Raw genomic sequence first — 25,153 nt, forward strand, 5'->3', positions numbered from 1 at the left:
TACCATTTTTGACCTGTCCAGTCTGCTGTATATTCAGGCTGGATACTCTAGAATATTTGCTGACACGCAATGAGCTAGTTTCCTAAACCCAGTTCATTTTCCTTATAATATATGAACACACTATTCTCCACAGTCTATTAGAAACAACCTAAGTAAGCTCTCTCAACGGTACTGTACCCTTTCCTCCTTCAGAAAGCAAGCCCTAGATAAGCTGACTTTTTAGTGGAGGAAGAAAGAGGTGGTCTGATGCAAGAAGGCTTGCAAAGGCACAGTAAAGCCACAGCCCAATGGTGACCTCTAAGCATCGAGAGTTGAAGATCTTCCAGGTTTCATTTTCAAAACTTCCACTGGACGAAAGAAAGTTCGGATGACAGCTACTAATTCCAGCTCGCTCCTAAATTGTGAGGGCAAGGTTGGCATGTTCTGCAGCTCAGCACAAGGCTGGAAATCTTCTCCTTGACTCCTGGCCCAGAAAGCTTGCATGCGAATGGGCAAGGCCCAGATGGTGACCCAAGAGCATTGCTGTGTGGCTGAGCACATACCGACTAGGCTGATTTTTACATTTTAGAGCCACTTGTGAAATATACAGAGGAATCAAACATCGTCGTGTTTGTGCACACAGAAGTTGCTATTTCCTTCCCAGATTTTCCTCTCCCCATTGAAAATTTAGTGCATGGCTATTTGTGGAGAGAGGTGAGTCTATGTCTCAGCTGGATCTTTAAGGGCACTTCCAGGTCCAGCAACGTTTCTTTTTGAGCTCAGAGACGTGGCATTTGGACAGTTACAATTCTCAGAGTAAAGAAGCCATATGAAGCCAGCAGTTCTCGAGGATGCAGAGCATGTAGCCTTTCCTCTGAACAGCAGAGCAAGGGGATTTCTGCTGCGGGGTCTGGACTCGGAGGAAACTGGATGTGTGGTCAAGGGCTTCCCTGGTGAATTGTTTAGAAGAAGGTAATAAGAGGCCCAGGAGGATATTAAAAAGATTGAAGAACACTTTAAGAAAAGATAACAAACTAAAAACAAAGGGGTGAACCTGGGTGAATAACAGGGCTTCTCACCAAACACAGGGGCTGAAAGGAATAGGACAAGACACCTTGAAAACCAAAGAGCTAAGTTTATCTGAGTGAAGGCTCTTTCTAAGTCCTGCCTTACAAGGTTAAACTGTCCTTAGATTTTTGTTTTGTTGGATTTCTGGTCCCTTCAGACCAGAGGGAAACCATTGGAGTTCAATGTCTTAGATCTAAGTACCACAGTCACCGCAGGGAAACTGAGTTGCGTACAGGGGAAAACTGAAGAAGCCGCTTCAGTTGGTGTTCAAACCAGGCAGCTGCTACTACAATTTTATCAATGGTTTAGATGGAAATCACAGTCCAGCTGGTGACAGCTAAATTAGTTGTTCAGTTTATAATTAATTGTAATGAATATATATATAACATCCCCAAGAACACCACAGGCTCTCTGTACGTCCGTAAAGCTGCTCTCACTGCTTACTGCATCTATAACCATAACATGCACTCAGCACAACTGTAAACCCATTAGCCTACTGGCTCAGACTGAGGGGATCATAAACTGCAAAGCACTTCTGAGCTTTCGACAAAACAGATTATCATTTCTAAATCCCATAAGCAGGAACAGGTAGACTCCCTCAGTTCTCAGGGTCAAATATCTTCCAGTGCCGAGATTTGCACAGCCCATTACCAACAAAATGGGCAGATGCAAACTACTTCCTCGCGATCCATCACATAACCTTCGCTAGATCATCACTGTAATATTTACAAAGTTCACAAGCATTATATCAGTGAATTATGGCTTCATGCCACTCTCTCTAAGATTGCATATCTCCTGGAGGGATGCGTCTTTGATTTTCAAGCTCCAGAGGTAGCCTTACATTCCAGCACAGGAACCTGTTGGCGATTTATGGGCACTTCACGAGTGTTTAATGAGGCTTACACTGTAAGTGATCTAAACAGCTCTTGTTCATGGAATCCTGAAGCACATCCAGTAAAGCCGATGGGAGCCTAAGACACCTTGAGAGAAATACGGAGTGAATTAAAATAATCAGCCTGTCCTTTCCCTTTGTCCCAGCTTTGTTGGTAAATATAAGGCACACATATACACAGAATAAACAGTCCCTGTTTTCTTTCTGTTTCCACAGTCTCACGGTGCATTTAGGCCGGGCAGTCAAAAGTCACTGATATATATCTGTAAGTATTTAAACATATAGATGAAATTTGTTCTCTTTCAATTTTTTATCTAAAAATCTGATTTTCAAGAAAAAAAAGTAGAGTGTAATGAAGACTGAAAGCAACATTTTAAGAAGGTATTTAATAGGACTATGACATTCTGAAAGGCAAAAGTCTTACTCTTGGAAGGTATTTAAGTGCCTAAATGTCTTTGAGCACCTGGACCCCCCCAAAAGGGTTTATATTTGCAAAGGTAGCTATTAGGGTATTGTAATTTAATAAATAGTGTTTCAAAGTCAGATGAGTTAGAGCTATACACACATGCAGCCTTGAATTTGATGTATTTGCCATCTAGCACCTAACAGACATAATATTCTCAAACATTTTGGACAAGGTTTTCCTAAAATTAATAATTAGAATGAAACCTTATCTAGTTTCTTCAGGAAGTTCTCTGCTGTAAAAAACAGATACCCACAAGCTCCTGCAGAAGGAAATGAGGCACGAAGGAAAGAAACTTGTGTGTGATGCTCTCATTTACAACTGAGAGGAGCAGTGGCTTTCTCACTTTCAAGGATCCATGCTTGGTTATAGGTGCTTATTCAGATATACTCTACATTTAATATAAACCTTCATGAGGTAAAGATTAATTTCAATGTTTCTGTGTACAGCATGTGCTTCTGCAAACTTTTACAATCTAAACTGGAATGTTTTGGAGTCTAATTCTCCCTTCACAGCAGGAGCGGTTCTGCTGTTCAGCAGATCTTTTTCAAGCTTAAGTCTACAAATGTAATTGATCTACAAAGCCTCTTTTGTATCAAACAACTTTTTTGAGCTGTAAATGCTTGAAGAGTGCTGCTGCTGATTGCTGTACCCTTCTTATACTACTTTTCGCTGTTGGTGAAGTTGGGATCATGCTAACAAGGGACAACTACCCTGGAAAGAGGCAGGAGGCAGCAGACTCACTGGAGGAAGCACCGTTCTGTACTTCTGCTTCTTCCTCAACGTCACCAGCCAGCCACGGCCAGAGTCAGGCTCCTGGGACAGGAAACCCTTCGGCAGGACCCACTATGGTTGTTCTTTAGAGCAAGGTACAAAGCTAGTTTTAACCCATCACTCCTGAAGGCATTTAACTTCCTCACGTTTTTATTTATACGGGTTTTAATTCTTCAGACTAATCCAGAAAAGAAAACACCATTTTGCTATCCCCTCCTCTTTTTTCTTTCTCATTTCTCCATTTCAGGTGTTTTGGCAAATTTGTTTCGCTAAAGAAAATAACTGCTATGATATTTAGGTCTGTGTGGCCACATCAATGGCACCGGCACCAAGAGCTTTGACTTTCCTGCTCCATGCTGTACTGTGCGGTACAAGTTAGGAAGCAAAATCATTCAGAAATTTGTCTCGTAGCATGCCTTTTGTCAGTAAATACTGAACACAGCGCTAACAAATACTTATGGCTTTGCTCCCATTATTTGACATGGTAATAAATACTTCACACTGGAGTGACTTCCAGACTTTTTGAGTTTAGGTAGGCAGCAACAATTCAGCACTCTCACTTAAAAGATGAAATTAAGCTGTCAGAAATATTATCTCTGTGCCAGAAGCTCACTGACAGAAATCCTCATTGCTGCTCTTCTCACTTGCCCTGTGCCGACAGGGTTTTGCCTTCATTTTTGTACTTCGAGTTAAATAGCTGTCAAGTTTACCTTATTTGTAGAAACTAGCGTGGACAAATTAGTTCCTACCAATGTGCTAGTTATCTTGAGATTAATGGGAAATCCAGAGCTACCAGTCAGAGGGGTAAGTAGTCTTAATAGGAGAGAAATGCAATCCAGCAAAATCACAAAGCAGCCTCAACTTTTGGATCTTGTGACTCATGCTTGAGAAAACAACAAATAGCCTGCTGCAGGAGGAGAGAAGCAGTGGTTCTGTGGTATAACGAACGGAGGGACTGTAAACACAGAGGTGCCTATTCTTGATGGAACAGAAATTTGATGGAACACTTTGGGTAGTTTAAAATCACCATCTAATTTTGAGATTTCCTAAAATACTGCCATAATACAGATTTTTTTTCTCCCAGTAGAATCTAACATTACAGATTTAGCTATCAAATATGAAGTAACAATCATGTTTGGGGATGCAGAAGAAACCCTCCCCCTCTCCAAAGCTCTTCCTGCTCAACACACCTTAGAGTTACACAGAAAAAAAGGGAATACCCAATTTTCTCCTTGGGTGAAAAGTTCTGGGCTGTCAAAAGAAACAGAAATAAATCTCTGGTACGTGTTTACATCAGAGGGGTCACACAGTCCTTCCTCAGACGCCATGCCCCGCAGGAGACAGCCTTCCCCAGTGGGGAAGGCTCTGAGAGTTGAGTTCAGCTCAGTTTGGGCACTTCACGGTCCCGCTCCTGGTTAAGAAGTCAGAGAATCACTCTATTATACATACTGTGTACACATGCCTGACCTTTTATTTTTTATGTATTACGCCCAGTACTATTTAAGTGGTTATTTACACCATGCTGTCCTGCCAGAACAAACTTTCCCATCGATATTCCAAACAAAAAGATCAGCACGCCAGCATCGCTTCAAACTAACATTTCTTTGAAAAGGTTTTCTTAGGGGAAAGGGCTGTGTAAATACCTGCTTTGTCACTTCCCCATTTTGACTACCTTGCAATTACAAGTAGCTTCATTCTTCTTTTGGTTCCCCAAATTGAGGCATGCTAAAGCAATTTGGATTTTTAAGTCATCAGAACTATCTCAAAATCATCTCTCTTCACATTAGGATAGAAATTTAGGCACTATACTGCATTGTGCAAACCCCCATTGTCCAAGAAAGAGCGGAAGCGCTGCTCTGGGCAAAATGAATGCTGCCCACCTTCTCTGCAAAAAGTGTCAGGCTTTTGAGGGGAAAAAACCACAGTACAGTGCTAGGTCAGGGAAACAAGAAGACAACTGGATCTTTCTAACTCTGTGGACGAACAAACAGGAAGGGCTTCAGCTGAGATCGAACTTACTCTGTTTGCTTTTCAGTCCTGTGCTTTACTAGAAATTTCTTTTTGGTCTGAGTGAAGATGTAGCAGCCAATGGCCCCAGAAGAGGATGACCAGCTTCAGACATCAGTAATTTGGCCCCAACCTAGTGGAGAACATGTGCTGACAGGTCCTGAGCTAGGAAACAGCATGATCTCAACAACCTCAGAATGACTCGTTGCACCTGAAAATACGCTCCCATGGATTTTCAGGCATATAGTGAGAAGCACCAGCTGGAAGGCCGCTCTGCCCAATAGGAGTCACGTTTTACCTCAGCAATATCCTTATTTAAAAATACTTATTTCAGTAACAGACAGATACTGCCACTGCGATACAAATTAATATATGCCCAATAGAAGTCCTATAAATAACACCAAGAAAGTGAAGAAAGCATGCAGCTAGAAAACTCCAAAGCCCTGTTTTCCTGCTCCCACACTGTGTATAGGTAACATTTTTTGTGTACGCTTTTTTAGAATGTTCACTACAGTGAGGCAGAATTTTGGAGGGTGGCAGGAACATATTTGTGTATCTTATATACTGTAAGACAGCAGCAAAGCAAAAAATAACAAGACAAGTAAATGACAAAGTAGCACAGAAATAGAGACTGCAGCCACTGTCCCAACCCTTACCTTTTAGAGTTGCCTTCTTAAGTACCTTCATGGCATAAAGCTGACCCGCATCAGATCCTTTGATCTTCCTCACTAGAAATACCTGTAAAAAGCAGACGTCTTGTGTAGATGAGTACTGAACTTCCAGTTATAAGCCTTGTTGCATTTGATAGAGGAATAGATTCAGGAATTCTGATGAAAACTATTAGCTGAAGGTACTTTGTAACTATTTCACGTGCAATCAGTTAAGTTAGCTCTGGAAAGCTTCATTTTTAAGCCTTTACTCCCTCACAAAGAAAATACATTCAACATTGTTGATTAACTTACACTTTCAATTAAAGATGGGTGAATAGTCATAATCCGTGTGTGCATATCTCTTCGTATTCTGACCAGCTTTACATGAAAAAAAGTTATGTCTCATTTGTGCTTAGGAATGCGCAATGTCTTAAAATTATTGCCATCAATTAAATTAAGGAGAAAAAACAATTTGGTTTAATTTATGCTGTAAGTCATGAATGGTGACTAAGATGTAACTGAAGCAAAAAATTCATACAGCTGAAAATCTGGTTGTGCATACTTAACAAAAAGTAGGACTATTTTGATTAACCAATAGGTTATTATAATAAAGACATAGTTACCTATGTTACATCTTCTGAGAGTGTAAATTTGTCATTGAAATAAAATAAAATTGTAGCTAAAATTCTGATCTTTTTTGGTTTACTCTGTGCAACTATTTCTTATCTGGCCCTGAGTGCATCTGAGCACTGGAGGGGCAGTGAACAAAGGAATCAGTAATTTAGTTTGGACTTTATAAGACTTTCAGTGTTTTAATAATTGAAAAAAAAATAAAGAAATCTTCTAGCTGATGCCTAGGACTCACTCTGTCTGCTGAGGTCAGAAGTACCAGACAACAGTGTCTCTCTTTTATTTCAGCACTTTTGTTACTGGACAGAAGCAGGAAGTAAAGCCAAATGCAAAAAGAAATATAAGGCCACATACACGGCGTGTACTTATAACGATAGAAATTATCAAAGGCTAGCTGAAATTACACAACTAATGAGTGTCTTGTTGGATTACAAAAATCTGTGGCAATTATTTTATTCCTTGCCTGTTCAGGAACCATGCAGCTTTCTTAACTGCCTCTGCCCAAAATATAAAAAGCCAAAAAAAGAACGGAGGAAGTCTGTTTCTAGCACATTATTTGCAAGTTGAAAGACTCTTCCTCCTGCAAAAAATAACATCTGTAAACAGATTATGATTTTCTAAAACATCCTTTGAGAAAAGGTTTGTGGAGAGGGAGAACAACTTTTAACAACCAGCTAGAGAAGTTGGGGAAAAAAAAAAGGCTAAATTCTCTCTGAACACCTTAACTCTTACATCTGTACATCATCACAGCTACAACACTTCTACAATAGAATCTGATGATACGTTTTTGGTGAGACTTTCCTTCTCAAGATGTTTCCTGTGCATATGAGATATGCACAGTTCCTCAGCCGAGCTGCCCTAACTAGCTGAGCTTGGGCACATGTTGCTTGTTCCCATCTCCTGTTTCCTAGTTCGATGAACATACAAATACCTCCGGTACTCACAACTGTAGGAACAAATGATGAAATCTGGATGCAAGAGGAAAACATAAGACTTTCTGAAGTGTTTTTCATTAACATTCATGACAAATTAAGCTCAGCTGCTCCAACGTTAACAGGAAGTCAATTCATTTAGAAGTCCAGCTAGACAGAGAAAAGTGGGGTTATTTTTCTATCCAGCCCAAGTAAAAGATTTAGTTTTTGCATTACATTGAAAGGGAGGAGAAAGTCAAAAGCAAGCTTGCCCAAACACTGGATTTTCAGCTGTATTATTATTCTGTAAAAATACAGAATGTTATGGAATCTTTCTCCAAAAAACCAAAACCCCAAGCCCTTAGGATAATGATTTTAAGCTGTACTGCACGTAGAACAGCACAGCATGCTGCATCTGCAGAAATATTAGGCTGCAGTTCTAGAAATATCTTATCTGCCATATAATCTTGCAAAGCTTGTAATACCCATATTTCTGTAATAAGCAAAATTATCAATTTATGTTACTAGTCACTAGACAGCTGTTCCCTATAGCACGGGATAGGGCACTTGTCTGCATTCCCTCCAAAACAGATGAGTCAAGAACACTGTGTGGTGTTTCAGAGGACATCAAAATAATCATCAAACCAAAAAGGAAACAAACAAATGAAAATGCATTGTATTGCAAAACTATGTCGTCCTGATTATTGTTAAAGGTAAAGTCACATTGTTCTTGAAACCACCAAGTGGTCCTGGAGTGCTTACTTGACCGGTTATATTAGTTATACTATACTAGTTTGCCAAAATAGCACAGACATGTGGCTGAACATGACTTTCAGTTTTCTAGTTTGATATGCATGCAAACACCTCAGGTTATTAATACCTGAACTAGCCAAACTGCCTTAGCTGGAGCAATGGCTATATCACCCAAATCCCAACCTAGAAAGCTAAGCAAGTGCTGTGACATTCAAGGGTGTTGAGAGCACTCCCTCTGACACCAAAAGCATCTCCTCTAATCCTGCAAGAAATTATTTAGGCCTCAGGTGAACAAATTGAAAATGAACCAGTTTGCATCCCCAGAGACTTATGGATTTGAACCATTAGGTCAAACACCAAAGTGATGAAAATTTAGGTGGTTGGGGACTGCATAAGAAACACAGAGCAGGCTTCCCTCCCCTGTATCTTTGCTGCTCTGGGGAGTTTACTGAGCTGTTTCACATAAGATACGGAGAGTGATTTGTAATGACACACAGCTCGAAACAGGCATGATGTCCACACTCACACGCTGATCCCCCAGTGAATTGGGTGGAGCATGTCCCAGAAATCAGATGTCCTTTTGGGAAGTGGTGGCAGAGACTAGGCATTTTGCTTATAAAATGCCTAAAGCTAGAAGGCCAACTCGGACAGTTAATAATGAAATACATCAGTACAATCTAAGATAGCCAGTGAACCATTTCTAAACTCTTTACTGCCTGAATCTGAAAACTGGCCATTCTGCCTCCGTTACTTTTGCAAAAGAGATTTTCTTCTCTTGTTCTTCTCCTTCTTGTATCAAGTTATACAGTAAATCTAATTTTGAGCTGTTTGACTTTTCACGTTTCTTTAATATTTAAAACTCAAATATCATTACTGTGCCCTCAAGAAATTCTCTAGATCAAAACCTGGTAGTGAATACTAAGTTTTCTGATATTTCTCATCTCAGGGAACTTCTAACAGACTTGCTTATCAATATAATTCTGGAATAGTCAGGAAGTTGACAAATACTCTCAATATAGCTTCTTTCAGGAATAAAACTAAAGGCCCTGATTCATTGTCAGGGTGCTCATCTTTGTGCTGGGTATCTCAGTAACTTTTATGTATAAGTCAGTTCTTCAAGTTAGCCAGAATGATCCACCATTGAATTGAAGGATGGGAAATATTTTTTTAAAAACTCCACAAAATAATATACTTAAAATAATAAGAACTTCCATGCCTGGTTTAAATTAAGTTTACTGTTCCACAGGTTTCAAAGTCTTATTTATTTAAACCATAGAAAGAGTTTAAGACTGAATTGACTCCTCCCTCTTTCCTCTCCATCTTTCCTTCCTATTCTCATTTCCAGCTGACACATCCTGCTGAAGAAGAATTGTCTTCGAGATTAAGAACAGCTTTAGACTTGAGATAAAAATGTTGTTTCTCCACAAATTACCTTGCGGTAATACAGGTAGATTTCCGCCCCCCCCCCCCCCCCCCATGCTCTCACCACAATAATTGCTCTCTTCAGCACTGGGGTTTGACTCCAAGATCCTCTCAGCAAAGCGTACCGGCCTCTGAGCATGAGCTAAAGAGGAGTCTGGGACTCTGAAATCTGCCTGAGATTCTATTTGCCCTCAGTGGGAATTGGGCCGCTAACTTCTTTAAGCCTTTGAATGTTCCCATTTACATCCTCCGACTAAGCAGCAGTGGCACGCTCACCTTCCTGGTGGGTAGGTTAGAAAGAGGGAGGGGGGTCTAATTTTATAAAGTGATGCTTACTAATGCTCACTTCTGTTCATTAGTCCAGGTCCAGAGCCATAAGCACTGTTTCCTAAATTGTTTTATATATAGGAATTCAGCTAAAAGACAAAATGTTATTAAAATGAAGATAGAAGGGATTTGGGCTTGCTTATCTGCCTTTACAATATAATTTATATAGGGACAATGTTACCAATGTAAATGAACTCAGAGAAAGGACATGACATTTTCAATGTTGCTCTAGGTGATTAGATGGCATTAAAAATTACCTTTCCATATGAACCTTGTCCTAATACTTTCAGCAGCTCAAACTGAGAAGGATCTGCTTTTTCAAAACCTTCCTTCACATGATGACTGATGTCTATTTCCTTCACGATACCTTCTTCCTGCAAAGGAAACCAGAGAAAACAAAATCCCCTGTTATCCTAAGGAAACATATTGTTTATTAAAATCTCATCTTCTGTGATGCTACAATTATATATGAAATTTTCAAAACAGAAACAAATGCTTGTCCAAACATTCCACGTGCCTGTTAACTAGCTGGGGAGGGCAATGTCAGGACATCCAGGCCTGCTGCTTCTGCTTATTGAGCCTCAAGATATGACTAGGTAAAGACGGAATATGCAAGCTGAAAAACAGAAATACACTGCAGAGCTTGGTGTGCCCATCACAAACCTTACTAGCGAATAGCATGTACTCAGATCTGTATTATAAAGGCTCCAGCACACTTCCCTCCGCGTACTTTCTCATTCTCCCTCAAAGCATCATTTAAATCCATCTTAAAAAGCTCCCTTAGTCATAAGCATCAATTCTTCTTACGAGTAGGCAATAAAAAAAAGGCATTGCTAAAAGTGGTTCTCCCTATTTACCTCAAAGAATGGAAAGTTACTACCAGTAACATTCTAAATAGAAAACAAATTAATGATTTACATGTGAAAATGGGGTGGTGGTGGAAGGAAGAATGACACACACTTCTTTGCTTGCAGGAATTAGCTTGAAACACTTCGGATTTTCCAGGTTCTTTTGTTAAAATATTTCCATTGCACATTCTTCAAAGACCCCAGTTGAACTAGGACTTTTATCTCGCAAGCTGTGACATATGGCATTTGGTTTAGTTGTTTGTTTTATGTTATTAGGGCATGTTCCTCTAAAAACAGAGCGATTGAGTCATGTGAGACCCAGAGGGACTACACAGAGTTTGCAGCAACCCAGAAAGTCATTGGGCTGAAAAGAAACCTGGAAGAAAGGACCTACTCTTCAAGGACATAGCGGTGAGGGAAGATAATATTTACATGACTTTTTATTTCTGTAGTGTTTTGTACACCTAAATTTGAGCTTTTTCTCCTGTCCAAACTACTTGTTCTAACTTCTCTACCAATAAAAAGTGGTTTTTGAGTACAAACCCTTTTTGTTTCATCTCTCAGGACTACGGGAATTGCTTACTTCAGAATAGGTTGGAATATTTTTGCACACAACAGAAATAATTGGAATCTCATAAACATTATTTTTAAATGGAATTTTGCTGCAAATATGCTTTTTCCCCAAAAAAATATCTTGATAAAACCTGGAAGTATAATATTTGTTTCCCATTCTTAAAAATTAATGTAAGGAAAATAGAAATAACATCCTAAAATGAAAATGCACTCACAGAAACATTTGGCCAAACCACATTCATTTACTGAACAAGAATAAATTTGATTCTCTTCTCCTCCAGAAAAATTGATATCACTTTCCACCAGCTGTAATTCATCTGATGCATGGCTAGCATTACCCGGATTGCTCTCTATACTGTAGCTCCATCCCTCCTCTTCCCTACCCTGTCTCTTCACACTCACGTGCTTTGGAACAGGGACTATATCCTTTTCTTGGCTTGCAAAGCTTCCTCTACTTTGTGCATGCTACCAGAATCATGGAAAATAATAATCATCTGACAGCAACTCGTTTTTCTGATCCTAATTCCTCTGGTTGAAGGTTTGCCTGAAAGGAAACGCTTGAAACCAATGACCAGTTTTCACAGAGAGATTTAAGGGTTTTCTAAGTACATAACTGCCAGGATCTCTCCTCTTGTTTTTCTGGCTGTAATTGCTGTGGGAGACAGAGTATCTTTCTGATATTAAAAACATTCATTGTTTCAATTTTTTCTATGTGACTGAAACAATAGTAAACGGATAAAAATTCAATACACTGCATCAGCTGTTTCCTAAGGAAACCAGGAATAACCTACATGCTGTTATCAAAGGCTCCACCAAGTTCTGAAGCGATGAGCTTTCATACTGAGGGACATGCATCTTTATGTAAACTGCTTGCAGCTGAGAGACTTGCACACCGGTAAGAACATTATTTAGAGCTTAGCCCGCCCTGCCACACTACAGCTTAGGTGAAGTATCTGGATTGCAGGGCTAACCACCCATCTTGTTCAAGCAGTTACTCGCTAAGGCTCAAAATTACTCCCCGTGGAGTCAGGCTCCTGCCCTGAATCGCCCCTTACTCTCTACACCAGATCTTGTACGCTTGGCAGTTTGCTCTCCATTGAGCACAGGCAGAGTTGGGGAGGATCAGCTTCTGCAAGCCAGTCTCTGTGTGGATACCGCCCTGACAACTATCATATGATGAAAAAAATGCATGACATTTTCTCAGATCAGTGTAGCTTAAGGGCACCCAGCCACCATTTCACGATTTTGCCCATCTCTGTTTTGCACAGAAGCACAGCACAGCAAGGACCATCCATTAGAACCAGGTGAAGTAGGAGGTGGATCCAAATTTTGCAATACATTCAGGAGTCGAAGCTCTGCAAAAAAGAAACTAACCCCAATTTTATGTACAGCAGATATCTTCCTCAGATTTACTTCTTTGAGCTGCACCTAGATATCAAAAACTGCGGATGAGATCTACCACCTTAAGGGAACAGCAAGACCCTCTTTAATTCAGTGAAGTTGTATTTCAGCCTGAACCATGGAGTCATTTCAGCTACATGTGCAAGTTTAAATGATAAGTGAGTTTCAATTTATCCGTTCGTATCAGTCATCAAAGTCACAGGCCTACAACCTTAAGCATATTTCTCATTGTATTATTACATTTAATATAACCTCTTTAGGTTCACTAAATGTGTTCTTTTACAGGAATATATTAGAAGTATTAAAGTCATGATAATTCAGCTTGCCCGGAAGAAGGCTTAAAAAATTCTAGCATTCCCAGAGAATAGCATAATTAATTTTTAACTTGCAATAAAAACAACACTTTAATTACATGCATCTTTAATTAAAAACTCAGAAGAAGATTATTTAAAAAGAATGGGACCAAATACAAGGCTTAGCAGTGTTTATCAGAGAAGCACAGATTTTAAAGGTGGAAAAAATGTTGGTTAGAAGGGGCTTCTGGGGGTCATCTAGTCCAACGCTCCTGCCCAAAATGTCAGCGACACTTGATCAGGCCAGCTAGTTTTTGTCCACTGTGGTTCTCAGTGTCTCAAACAATGAGGCTTGAGCCACTTCCTATGAAAGATCATTCCCTTCCGATTTGCCTAGCTGAGAAATGCCCACAGTCAGGTCGAGCTGCCTGCTCCACGGGTCCTTAGGAGGAAGCGGGGTATTTTTCTAGGAAGGTAGGATTTCCTGCGGATTTCCTGTGGTGTCCTCACTAGAAAGGGGCAGCAAAGCAGCACTGAAGAAAAGCATGCCAGACAGCTCTTTTTTTCACCAATCCTCACTACAGTGGCGTTACTTGTGAGCTGTCCAAGAGGTAGATAATATTTTAGCTGGTATGGCAAATCCACTTCCCACTGGAGCAAAAAGCCAAACTGTCAGTACTTGAGACTGAAAATGGACACAGCCCCTTAGAGGAAATGTATGCTGAAGTGTTTGCACACATGCATGCATTTTCCTTGCACGTATTTCTGTATTTTTATTACTTATTTTGCTGCGTGAATTCTGGATTTTGTTTGCTTTACCTTAGTAGGAAAAAAAAAAATGAAAACAACGTAACAGTTTCACAGTTCCCTTTTAATATTGTTACTTACTTGGGATTTTCTGCTATCATTTATGTCTTTTGAAGTCTCCCTATATTAAAATCATATGGAATGTGACATAATTTTTCTCAGGTACTGATGATCAGAGTGAAACCCAAACTATCAGAGCACAAGCATTGTGGGCAGATATTCCAACTATTTTTGCTCTGAGTTGCACCTTATGGACTTCTTTAACTTGGATTTTTTCACTGGTCTAGCAAGTGCAGCATATCTGCATTAGGAATTTGCATAACAACAATAAAACTGAGGCAAGAGAGTCACAACAGAGATGAAGCCTGCACACTGAAGAAGCTGTTTTGATGGACAGGATTTCACTCTGGAAAAAACCATGAGCCAACTTCCAGAATGGTTTTGATCAGTGAAGTTGGTGGAGTCAAAAATGACTGTTCCACAGTTTGGTCTTGCAACAGCTGTGCACAGCAGCCCAGGCTCTTGCTCCCTGCTGACTTGTCCCGACACTGCATTAGCAGGAATGCTTGACTTGACGAAGCTTAATCTTTTGTAAACTTTCTAAATATTTATGTTTGCACAAAAAGCATCATCCTGTGACAAAAGTGAGATGGATGTTCTTGGCGGCTTGAAGAAAGCACATAGTTGAGCAGCACAGATGAGGGGAGGGAGGGCAATGAACTGGAATACATGGTGAAAGAGGAATGGGGAGTGCTTCTCCGTGCTAATACAAGAAAGACCTATTCGGGGCCTGATTCTATATCGCATTATTCACTTAAAGGCTTTTCCCCAAGCCCCCCAGGTTGGCAGAAGTTTTGGACACACAAGTAACCCAGTATTTGAATGGAAAGTCTATTCTGATCTCCTTTCCTTTGGCGAACAGAGCCTCTGTTCTTGCCGGGTGACTGCGAATGGCACAGACACATCTGTTTTGGTGCTTCCCAGCAGCAGCTGCTCCCTGTAGCACTGATCTCAGCTCACTTCCAAGATTTCCTCATGCAGCTCTTGGAGAAAGAGATGCACTAATGTGCGGTGGCTGCCGGAGAGCAACCACAGAAAACTCTTCCAACTGCAACAATACTTCCTGACTCACTGTCACATGCCTGAGTAGGATTGGGAAGCGTAGGGGTATAGACCTAGGAACAGGGTACAAAAAGTCATGCAAAAGGGCAGGCCTTCCTGGAGAGTAGCTCTTTTCTCTTCAGCTGTACAGCCTCTTGTCTTGACTGCTCCACAGCCTCTCAGCAAACGATATGGAAAGACTCTTTCCTAGAAAACTGAGAGGTTTAACCCCTTTTGGAGCCTTGCCTGGCTCCTCCCCAACAGGCTTCTGAAGAAGCAGAGCTAAGGTCATCCTCAAATCCAGAGACCACCTTAACTATGCCCAATATATTTCAATCACATGCAAAACCTCTCCTCACCAAAACTTCCTGAAACAGTCTGAAACATCTGGAGAGGGATCATTCCAGAATCAGCTACTTTTAGCAATGGACAATTTTATGCAACCATATCGCATGGGAAAAAGTTATTATGCTAATGTAAGATGATTATTGTTTTGCAAAATCAGTAGGACAGGATTCTTATTTTTATTACTTGCCTGGCCATCTCCCCTCTAGCACAGGATCATGACTGCCATATGGGTATGGCCGTAAGGAAGGATAAGCTTCATTTTCCAATAAAAATATGTGCAGTTTTGATGTGCAAGTTCTCCAGTCTTCAGATATGTTGGGCTTTCATGCTTTAGGGATCAAGGCCAATGAAGAAATAAATGAAAATGTGGCAAGAGGAAATAAGAAATAATTGTAACTCTAAAGAGAATTTATTGTTGTTTGAGAGACTTGTTATTCCTTTATAGCATATGCTCAAGATACAGACATTATTTTGTTACCAGTCTTGCCATTTGGCAGGTTACCACCTAATATAAACCCAAATCACAACTATTTAAGTTTCAAGTATCACAGGCAACACAACATTCCAAAATAATACAGTTCATTAAGAAAACATGTTTAAAACTCTGATACGGGAATAGTTAGGACAGGATATGTCTGATAGAGATGAGGCCAGGTTTCCACCTCTGTTTCACAGGTTCTAATCTGGTTCAACCCATAGGAGAGTAATTTTTGTCAAGACATAATAGGCTATTCAAATCTGCCTGGTGCAGGAAATGAATTGCTGGCCTGTGTTCAGTTCTTTGAGGACAAGTATCCACATTTGAAAAAAAATGTATAGGAGCTTTTTCATTAGTCTCTTCCCAAGCTAGTCTCCAGCAGCTGGAGTAAAATTTGAAAAAGAAATCGTTCATTTTAAATGGTTTGTAATCCAAGTTCTGGCTTCTGTTGTGGTCTGGATAGATGTAAACTGAGCAATAATACCGTAAATGGGTCTGGTTGTTTTGTCCTCTACTGTCAAATTAACATTTGCTTTAGCAACAATGGATTGGAGTTATTGAGCCCTTAGAGAAGTACTGGAACTCACAGTGAATTCACTGGATGTTGTGCCAGGTCTGTATTTGGCCTTCAAGCATAAAGTCATCTACCTTCTCAAAAGGTCATATAGAGTTAAATAATACACAATAATTTTTAGAGAGGTTAGAATTTCTTTCCCAGACCTTTCACAAATGTAAATAGAAAGTGTTATCTTGCATATGGAATTCCACCAAGCAGGTCAAAACCTGGTGGAAAACAAAAACTTCAGAGCAATTTCTGTGGAGTTCAACACTGTCAGTCCCTGTTAAATCCAGCAGACCTTTTTCCAAAGAGAAAACCTATTACACTCTCTTTAGCACCCCTCTCCAGCTCTAACTTTTTATCCTACATTTTTTTCTTTCTTCTCCCTAATATATGTCTCTACAATTGAGGTTCAGCTGAAATCAAACAAACTAAATGTGAAAAGAGGAATCACAGAGAGCAAAAGCAGCGGTTACAATCTACTGGATAAACTGGTGAAGTCCGTGAGTTGGAGGTTTGAGTATTTGGGAGATTTGAGTTCAATCTTCTGTGCTTCCAGATTTTTTACGTATCTTTGATGAATCACTTAGGGTTGGACTCAGCTAAATAAATTTATAGTATAGGAGACAATGTTTTGAACTAATTGTCTAGCCTTACTTTGCGGTCAATAGAGAGAAGCAGGCATTTCAAGATTAAAAGAGATCAGATGAAGTCACATCCTCAAAGCGCACGTTTCTCTCTGCTGACTATGAAGAAAACCTAAGATAACTTGCTGGGATGGGGGCTTCTGCAGTTGCATGAGGTGAATTCATGTTTACTGTAAAATTTTGAAAAACACTTAAATAGAGTCGTATTGTGGCCAGATTTTTAATGGCATTACAAGAGAGACATTTGCAGATACATGTCCTAGAAATTTTAACAGAACTTCTATTGAAATTAAATATTTTTCAAAAGAACTTAAGATACTTGAAACATCCACGCACTTAAAAAAATACTCTAAGGTGTTGGGAGTAATCCTGGTATCAGGATTTTGCAGCTCTGATAAATTAGGCATTATTTCTACTTCCTCCCAACCTGAAAAATAGGGATAGTTGCTTTTTATTATCTTGTGGGAGCACTGTGAGAATTTACACACACAAAAAAGTGAAATTATCTCATACTGTGGTAATGGATAGACAAACCACTTGAAATGTACCAAGTAATACGTAATTCACTGGGCCTACAGCTGGATTCTCCTTTAGTCCAGATTGAGACATCTTGGTCTTGAAGGTTGGTGCTCTTTGTCTGATGACTGTAGCATCAGTTCCTGACTAGGACAAATATATACAACACAATGACTGTGAAAATGCATGAGGAGAACCATCTTCCTATTCAAAGTGCAGATATACATGAAGTAGAGGAAGACGCCAATTCTTAATCTAACTTCCAGCTCTGGACTCAAATCATTAGCCAGGGTAACTAATTTTTGCAATAATTCTGGTGCAAACTGCAAAGGTTTATGTGGAGTGGCAAGTAGAAAGAGCTTGTAAAAAACCCTATTGAAGCAAGGGGTTAAAAAAAGCAGAACAAAAGCAGAACCATCTGGTCACAAAAAAAATACAAACAGTTGGCCAGCCTTACTCATACAGCAGCATTCTACAAATACTGAAATACATTTGTGAACTTTAACAGAAACAGTCTCAAAATGAGTCACACCATTAAAGGACAAAGAACTCAGCTATATTGCTCTAAGCTACAATAAATAAGAGCAGGAACATTTTCATCAACATCCTACTTGGCATGGTTTACAGGTGAGCCTTTGGCCTTTACATCTCAGAAGAGTTGTAAGGTCCACTACCGATTGTTTCTGCTGCTGAACAGGCAAAAGAAGAACACTTGCTGCTCATTCACCAAGGAACTAACTGCAAGTAAGTTTGGATCCAGTGCCTAGAAGAAATTGTTGTTACTCCTAGAAGGGTAAGTATTCTTGTTTCCTTAGGATGATGTTATATCACCACTAAACAGGATTATGAAGACTACATACAATAGTAGGGACAGTGTACATCACTGCATTAAAAAAAAAAAAATTCATTTTATAGAGAAGGCTTTCATTTTTTATCCTCCGCTACAGCTCAAGTCCTGCTCCCAGGTCAGTGCGCTCTGGTCTGAACCACTCGCAAATGCTCTGTGAGGGGCTTGGGTGGCTCCCACCGGAGACCCTCCCAGGGCTGCCACCACCTCCCACCACTGCAGCCCGCTCACCAGAGCTGCCTGGCAGCTGCTGCAGTGCGCCAGCCCTCGCGGGGAAGCCCTAATGACAGTCCTAATGTGATGGCAACCCATCGTTCATGCACTTCTGCTACAGGGTACAGATAGCCCCCATAAGCCTCTGTGTCCCAGCTTTCCAGCTGTAAAATGCAAGTGAGACCGTCTTCCTTTTTCATGGGGCTACTGGACTATAAGGGCCCTGGAAAGACTATGAAATGCTCAGATACTATAATATTAGGCTCAGGTAAGAAGGAAGGCAAACAAAAAGGTCTCTCTGTTCAGGATACTATTCAAGAAATATAAATACTTACCAAAGGGCTCCAGTTCCCTTATTGCTGTACTCAGCTGCTTCACAGACTAGAAAAAAAAGGGCCTGATGTTTTACTAGTACATTTGAGTGTGAAATAAAAACTCCAGCTACACTAGGAAGATAAACTGCTTAAGCAAAATGTATTTGCAACTATTTCCTCACCATTTCTCAAGTGATCCAAATAAAACACTGCTCACCATAGCAGTGTAAATAGCATCACAGCACAGTAAGTAGAAAATACTGTAACAAAGCCCTGGTGCATTTGCATGGTGATTTTAAAGAACTGAATCATCTTTAATATGCATAGTAAAGGACAAATATCAGGTTTCATCTCGAAATGTGAGGCAGAGTGGACAAAAGGCTGTAATAAGAGATAATCACGTTACCAAAGTGTTGGATTAGTCCGTTGAGGAAAAATACCAGTCTGTTGTTTACAAATCACTTGTAGGGTTTGGTAATTGTCATTTTCTCTATGAAAGGCATACGACCCTGCTAGCACATTTTGCATCCTCCTATTAATTAAATTAAGCATCAGCTGAGGGCTCAACCAGCTTGTACTTCACAAACTGGAATATTGTTGCTATTATGTTAGGAAAGAAAGTGTTGTAATGAGGTTCGTTATCTCAGTGGCACTTTACAGGCAGAGTATTAATAGGCAAATAGACTGATGCGAGGTCATTGTGGAATCAAGGCAAATACAAATTAGTTTTAATGCTACTGTTCACAGCTTGGAGCGTCAGTGAAGGCACTGAAGGAGAGAGAGTAATGGAGCTGAGTCAGGCAGAAAGAAGGTGGCAAAAGGAAAATTCTACAGAGAAAAAACATGGCAAGGTTTAGCAACAACATGGACAGAGGAATAAGACGTGGAGGGCAGAGAGAAAAGGGGGTATCAAAAAGGACACCGGACTTACAGGACAAGGGCAACTGTGGTTTCTGCCTATACCAACAGAGAAATAAGCTGAGAGAAGACTGGGAGAAAATTGTTTTGACTTTGCAAACTATCACAACTGTAATATTAAACAACTTGAAATGCAACTTTCGTTCCTTTTATGCAGCAGCTTAATCCTATTTAAATACCTAGCCACCTACCTGGGCTGAGGAGAGAGAGTGCAGGCACGCGTGTACGTGCTAGAGCGATCCGTGCATACGGTTACGTACGGATGTCCTTCCCCCAGGCTGCTTATCTGGGGAAGCTGGTAAGCAGCCCTGGTACGCTCAGAACTGCTCCCAAAAGAAAGGGTGAGAGCACGATGGGGACCAGGCTTTGCTGCACAGCTAGCTAAGGGCCCTGGGGGTCCAGCCTTACCCAGTAACTCAGCTGGGCCGCCAAAACACAAACGAATGCTGTGGATCCAGGCTCTGCTTATTCATGTAGATTCCAGCTTTAATTCTTTAACTTATACAAAAAGCGCACAGATAAAATTAAAAAAAGTTACACAAAGTACCTGACAATGCCTCGTCTCATACTAGGCTCCAGTTTCATGGAAAAATATTTCACAAGGGATACTAGAACTGCATACTTATCTCTTCAGCTGTGTACTTTTATTACATCCATGGCTAAGACCCAGGTCATTATTTACAGAAGGACGTATTTCAGTGCCTAAGGACTGTTACCACGCACAAGTACCTGTCTAAACAGATTTTCAGCAGCCGACTGGAAATCTGGCCCAGGAAAAGGCCCATTACATTTTGTGGTATGGTGAACTACTAAGAAGCCTCTAGTTTAGCTCATGTCCCTCAAAGAGTCACACAGTGGATCTCCAAGGAGCGAGCTGCTAATTGGTTATCACACATCCTCTCTTCTGTGAAGGCAAACATTTTTTACAATTACAATGTTATGCAGTACTAAACAGAAGCATATATTATGTATATACACTGCACTGAAAAGATGTGTATTTTAGGAATGAGAATAAACAAAACACAGAAAATCCATCTGGATGCAAAGAAACACCTCTGCGACGCTGCTTGGAAGCCTCCCTCATTTCAAAGAGGTCAAACTGCTGCACCAGTCTTGCCCTTTTGCAACAACGTATAATGTGGTTTTGTATAACAAAGGTGTGTGTGTGGTAAGTTTGATGGTTCTCAGCTGATTGGGATCTTGATGAGCTTATCATTACAGCTTCACAGCTGCAAAAATCAAAAGCTTTACATGTAATATTGTAATGCCAAATTCCTAAATACCACCAGACAAATTTTTAAAATTTTAATTATTATTTATAAAACAACTATATATGTAAGTGTGGAGAAGAGCCATAAAATGAATATGCTTAAATACAGAAATGGATCAACAACAGTTCAGCCAAAGCTGATCCACAGTCTACCAAAACCTGGAAGGATTTCCAGAGTAGGATTCATCCAAACATATGTCTCTGTCTGAGGCAGCGGTCTAAACTTCTGTACAGCTGACAGAGGAATGGATGCTTTTAGGCTTTGATTTGTATCAGACAAAAGCAGGCTTCTAAAACAGGACTTAATAAATGTGGCCCTTTCTCTCTGCTGACTGTAAAGGAAGGCTACGCTGATGAGTTCAGATACAGATTAATTCTCCCTTCCCACGTCCCTCAATGACCTCTTTAGCATCAGATGGAGCATATGTGCTTTTCAAAAGATGTACGCTGCATTATACTGGATATTTCCAGGCCAGCCTTTGATCGACCCACCTTTTTCACTATGGATTTTCTACAGTCTCCAACAGACAATGAGGGATGCTCCCATCGTTTCATCTTTCTGGCCTGATGTATACTTGTACCAACTATTGCAACATCCTTCTGCAGGGACGTTCTTACACTGCCTGGCTACTGCCATGATCTGCCACCACGAATCACAGAAATCAAGGCTCTTCTTGGACATGAAACTGGAAGCGAAACCACAACGCCGTGTCAGACATCATGCCAAACTTTCACACGGGGAGAAGCTTCAACAAATATGAGAAAACACCAGTTTCTTCGGTCTCTTAATTCAAAATACATTTTACTCTTTAGCACAATCCTTGCAAGTATTTGGCCCATTAGATCCCCTGACATCGGTCAGAAGACTGCCAAGACAACTTAAAACTGAGCTCAACCGCAGTGCTCACCACCACGTGCCTGCAGACTGTGAGACGTGGCTTTCAGCTGCCCTGCAGCTTTTTTACTCTGTCACAGCCATGTAAAGGGATGTTTACATCAAGTGCTCTTTGTTCTCATCCTCAGCCACTTTATTCACAAAAGCCCTATTGAAAGCAAAGGTACACGATGACGAAGAAAGGCAGTGAAAAGGAGCTGTTTTTGTTTAATCCATTTCTGTGCAGAAGCCTCCAGGGTTTTAAAGTATTGAGGATACCAGTTTTAGAGCAAATTCACTGCTCTAGCCTCCATTCTACAAGTATTTTTTTTTAATGTATATGCAAACATGCAGAAGGTCAAACTGAGATTACCAAGTTCCTGCCAGATATTTTTCATTGACCTGTGGCTATTTCAACGTTTTCCTGTTCTGGCTGAAAACTGTTATAACAAATCCACAAGGCATCTTAACAGGTAGAGGGTTTTTTAAAAAATAAAAGATGATCAAAATGGCATTACTGAAAATTATGATTGGCCTAGACTCATACACATTTTCCTGACAACATACAGCACATTTTCAGGGTGAAATCATGACACAAAGAGATTTACTGTGGAACTCAATGGTTCTGTGTTGTAAGCAGTAAACCCAGAGCCCTGATCTGTTCAGGCCTGCCAGCCTCAGCAGATATGTGGGACGGTCTCCTTCTGGCCCACTAAGGCAATCCAGTCCCAAAGGATAAGTGGACTCTGCAGTCCTCTTTGCTGCACGCTGTGAATGGACGAGGTGGAAAGAGAAGACCAACCCATATCCACTGTCCTACCGAACAGACAGATCTGCTTGTAAGTGACTACAGAACTACACTTACAAAAAGACCAGAGCACAGATAAAGACCTTTACTATCTTTAAGCCATCAACAGAAAGGTGCATAGGTGCAACTTCATGGCCTCTCCCATAAGTGTATCCCCAACGAGCTGGAGGAGTTAAAGGCTACTGTAGAGTAAACTGTGCAAGACTGCTCCAGCCACAAAGCTGTTTGGGACTGCTGGAAGAGGCTAACCTTCCATTCAGAGAAAACTGAATGGGCACAGACTAAAGGAGTTCTTCCCATTCTACTTTTAACATTCACTTCAAATATAGCTTCAGTTAGTAACGTGAACAAAGACAAATGAACAGCAAAACACAATGCCACACTTCACACATGCATAATCCAATTTTTTAATATCAAGCTGATAAAAGAAAAATGCTTTTTTGATGCTCTATATGGTGGACGCTATCACACTGACAGTCAAAATCACCAGCTGGCTCCACCGGGCTGCAATGCCAGTGAAATCCTTAATGCAGCTGGGAGACAAAATTCTGAAGAAGAAACTGATGCAACAGTACAATCACTGAGCTTTTTTTTTTTGCCATGTAAAAAACCAGAAGCCCACTTGAACTCAGTAATCCTGTACGGAACACAGGACACCAAGCAACTGCTACTCCTGTTCCTTTACAGATAAGGCATTTATTGTGCTCCTCAGTGAATCATAGGCAATTATGTCTGCAGTAGATTCTAGCCTTTATACTGAGTTTTATTTTATAATCCTAGCCAACTAACCATATCTGCACCATTTGTTACTATATCAATGTTTTATAAATAATGTTTAAAAAAGACAACTGAATGGTAAGTGAAGTAATTCAATCAGTAACAACAGGAAGCTAAAATTAATTTTATGACAAAGGAAAACTAGACAATACAATCAGAAGATGACAAGTGAAAGCCAAAGAGGAAAGCCGAAACCACACAAAAGTTTTACTTCAAAGAAGTGTTTAATCAAACACACAAGTCCAGCGCTCATTTGTTTTCCCCATTTGCCCTGTCATGAACAATGAGCAACGCCACAGTATTTCCAAGAAGCCATGAGAGGTAAAGTTTCTATAATTTAAGCCAATACTGTAAGGAAAAAAATCTTTAATGTAAAACACAGTGAAAATCTGATTATGGATTTGCCACAAATTTTGCATTGTTTGTATTCTTAAAGTTATTTACATTTAAAACTGTTCTTTTTCATTGCCGACTACACAGCAGGGTCCCGCTGTACCAAAGCAGAGTTCCAGTTTGCTTTGTTAAATGCTCAGTTTTCTCAAAAACATTTTTTTTGGACTGTATTTTTTGTGATTGGTTTTCAATGTTCGAAATGTTTCTTTACCCACAAAGGCTGAGTAAATTGACATCTGCTGTCCTTGAACTTTATCCAGACCTTATAATTGAAACTTTTTGTACAGGGCAATATCAAAATCTTTAGTCCTCATAAACTCCTTATGCTTGTGAAGATACACATGGATGTCATCAGTGAGTTTGCATTAAGCTATGTTACTGAATCCATCTGAAAAGTAAAGTAACATAAGAATTGCAGCCCTGCACAGTTGCAGTATCTAAACTTCCAGTTATATGAATTAGTAAGTAAAGCTGGGTAACACTGCTGTGTGAATAGTCTTCCTTTGGAGGTAAGAGTAAAGAGAAGTAAAAATTCACATCAGCTTCTCATTTCTGCAACTACTTTTATGCCAACAAGCTGTAACTGTATGTCTTAAGGACACTGAAGGTTGATTAAGTGCATTTATAACTAAGATTCCTGGAACTACAGAAAGCAGAAGAGCAATCTAAGCCATTTTTCTCACAGTTAAGGGTACTGAAAATAGAGCCAGCCTTTTGTACACAGGCTGCAAGTTGACCCAGGGCGAAGTATACCAAACATAAGTATTATAGAAAACGCACAACATGATTTCCAATTATTAACAAGAAAAGAATATATGATATATGTATACATGTATATACTGGCTTTTATCTGGAGCAAAATCAGAAGAAAATTATTTTTATTTTTTATAAAATTTCATCTAAAGACCTAAGGAGTCCATCACATACTAAAGAGTGCCTATCAGCCAAGTTAGCTACTGAACACCTCTCCCTCAGTAGTCACCAATGAAAGGCGCATAATCCCTTGCAGTATTTTCTTCACCAACAAAGCAGCAAACCAGGTTCCTCCCCGCTCTACCTGAAAACATCCTGCCTTTCTTGCAGTCATCCCATCTCAAAAATGTGGGTCATAAGCTGAGTCTGGGAGAGTGCCGAGAGGACAGCAGGTCTGGGCTGGGCGAGAGCCGGGGTGGGACGCAGCTGCAGGTCCCTGGGAGCCACGCCAGCATCATGAAGGGCACGATGGGGAGATGAGTGGAGCAGCCGCCCCTCGGCCCAGCGGCAGCTCCCCGACCCCGGAGAGGCATCGCCTC

General features: G+C 40.3%; 1 protein-coding gene across 1 annotated transcript in view; it reads right to left on the minus strand.

Annotated features, from left to right (window-relative positions):
• Positions 1 to 25,153, minus strand: part of RPS6KA2 (ribosomal protein S6 kinase A2) — a 179,370-nt gene that overhangs the window by 99,085 nt on the left and 55,132 nt on the right. The window contains exons 2-3 of the mRNA XM_075146316.1: positions 10,134 to 10,250; positions 5,840 to 5,921 (exon numbers count right to left, since the gene is read on the minus strand). Of these exons, the coding sequence (XP_075002417.1) occupies positions 5,840 to 5,921; positions 10,134 to 10,250 (199 nt within the window). The remainder of the gene's footprint in view (positions 1 to 5,839; positions 5,922 to 10,133; positions 10,251 to 25,153) is intronic.

The sequence above is a fragment of the Calonectris borealis genome, chromosome 3, assembly GCF_964195595.1.
Source record: "Calonectris borealis chromosome 3, bCalBor7.hap1.2, whole genome shotgun sequence".
NCBI classification, from domain to species: domain Eukaryota; kingdom Metazoa; phylum Chordata; class Aves; order Procellariiformes; family Procellariidae; genus Calonectris; species Calonectris borealis.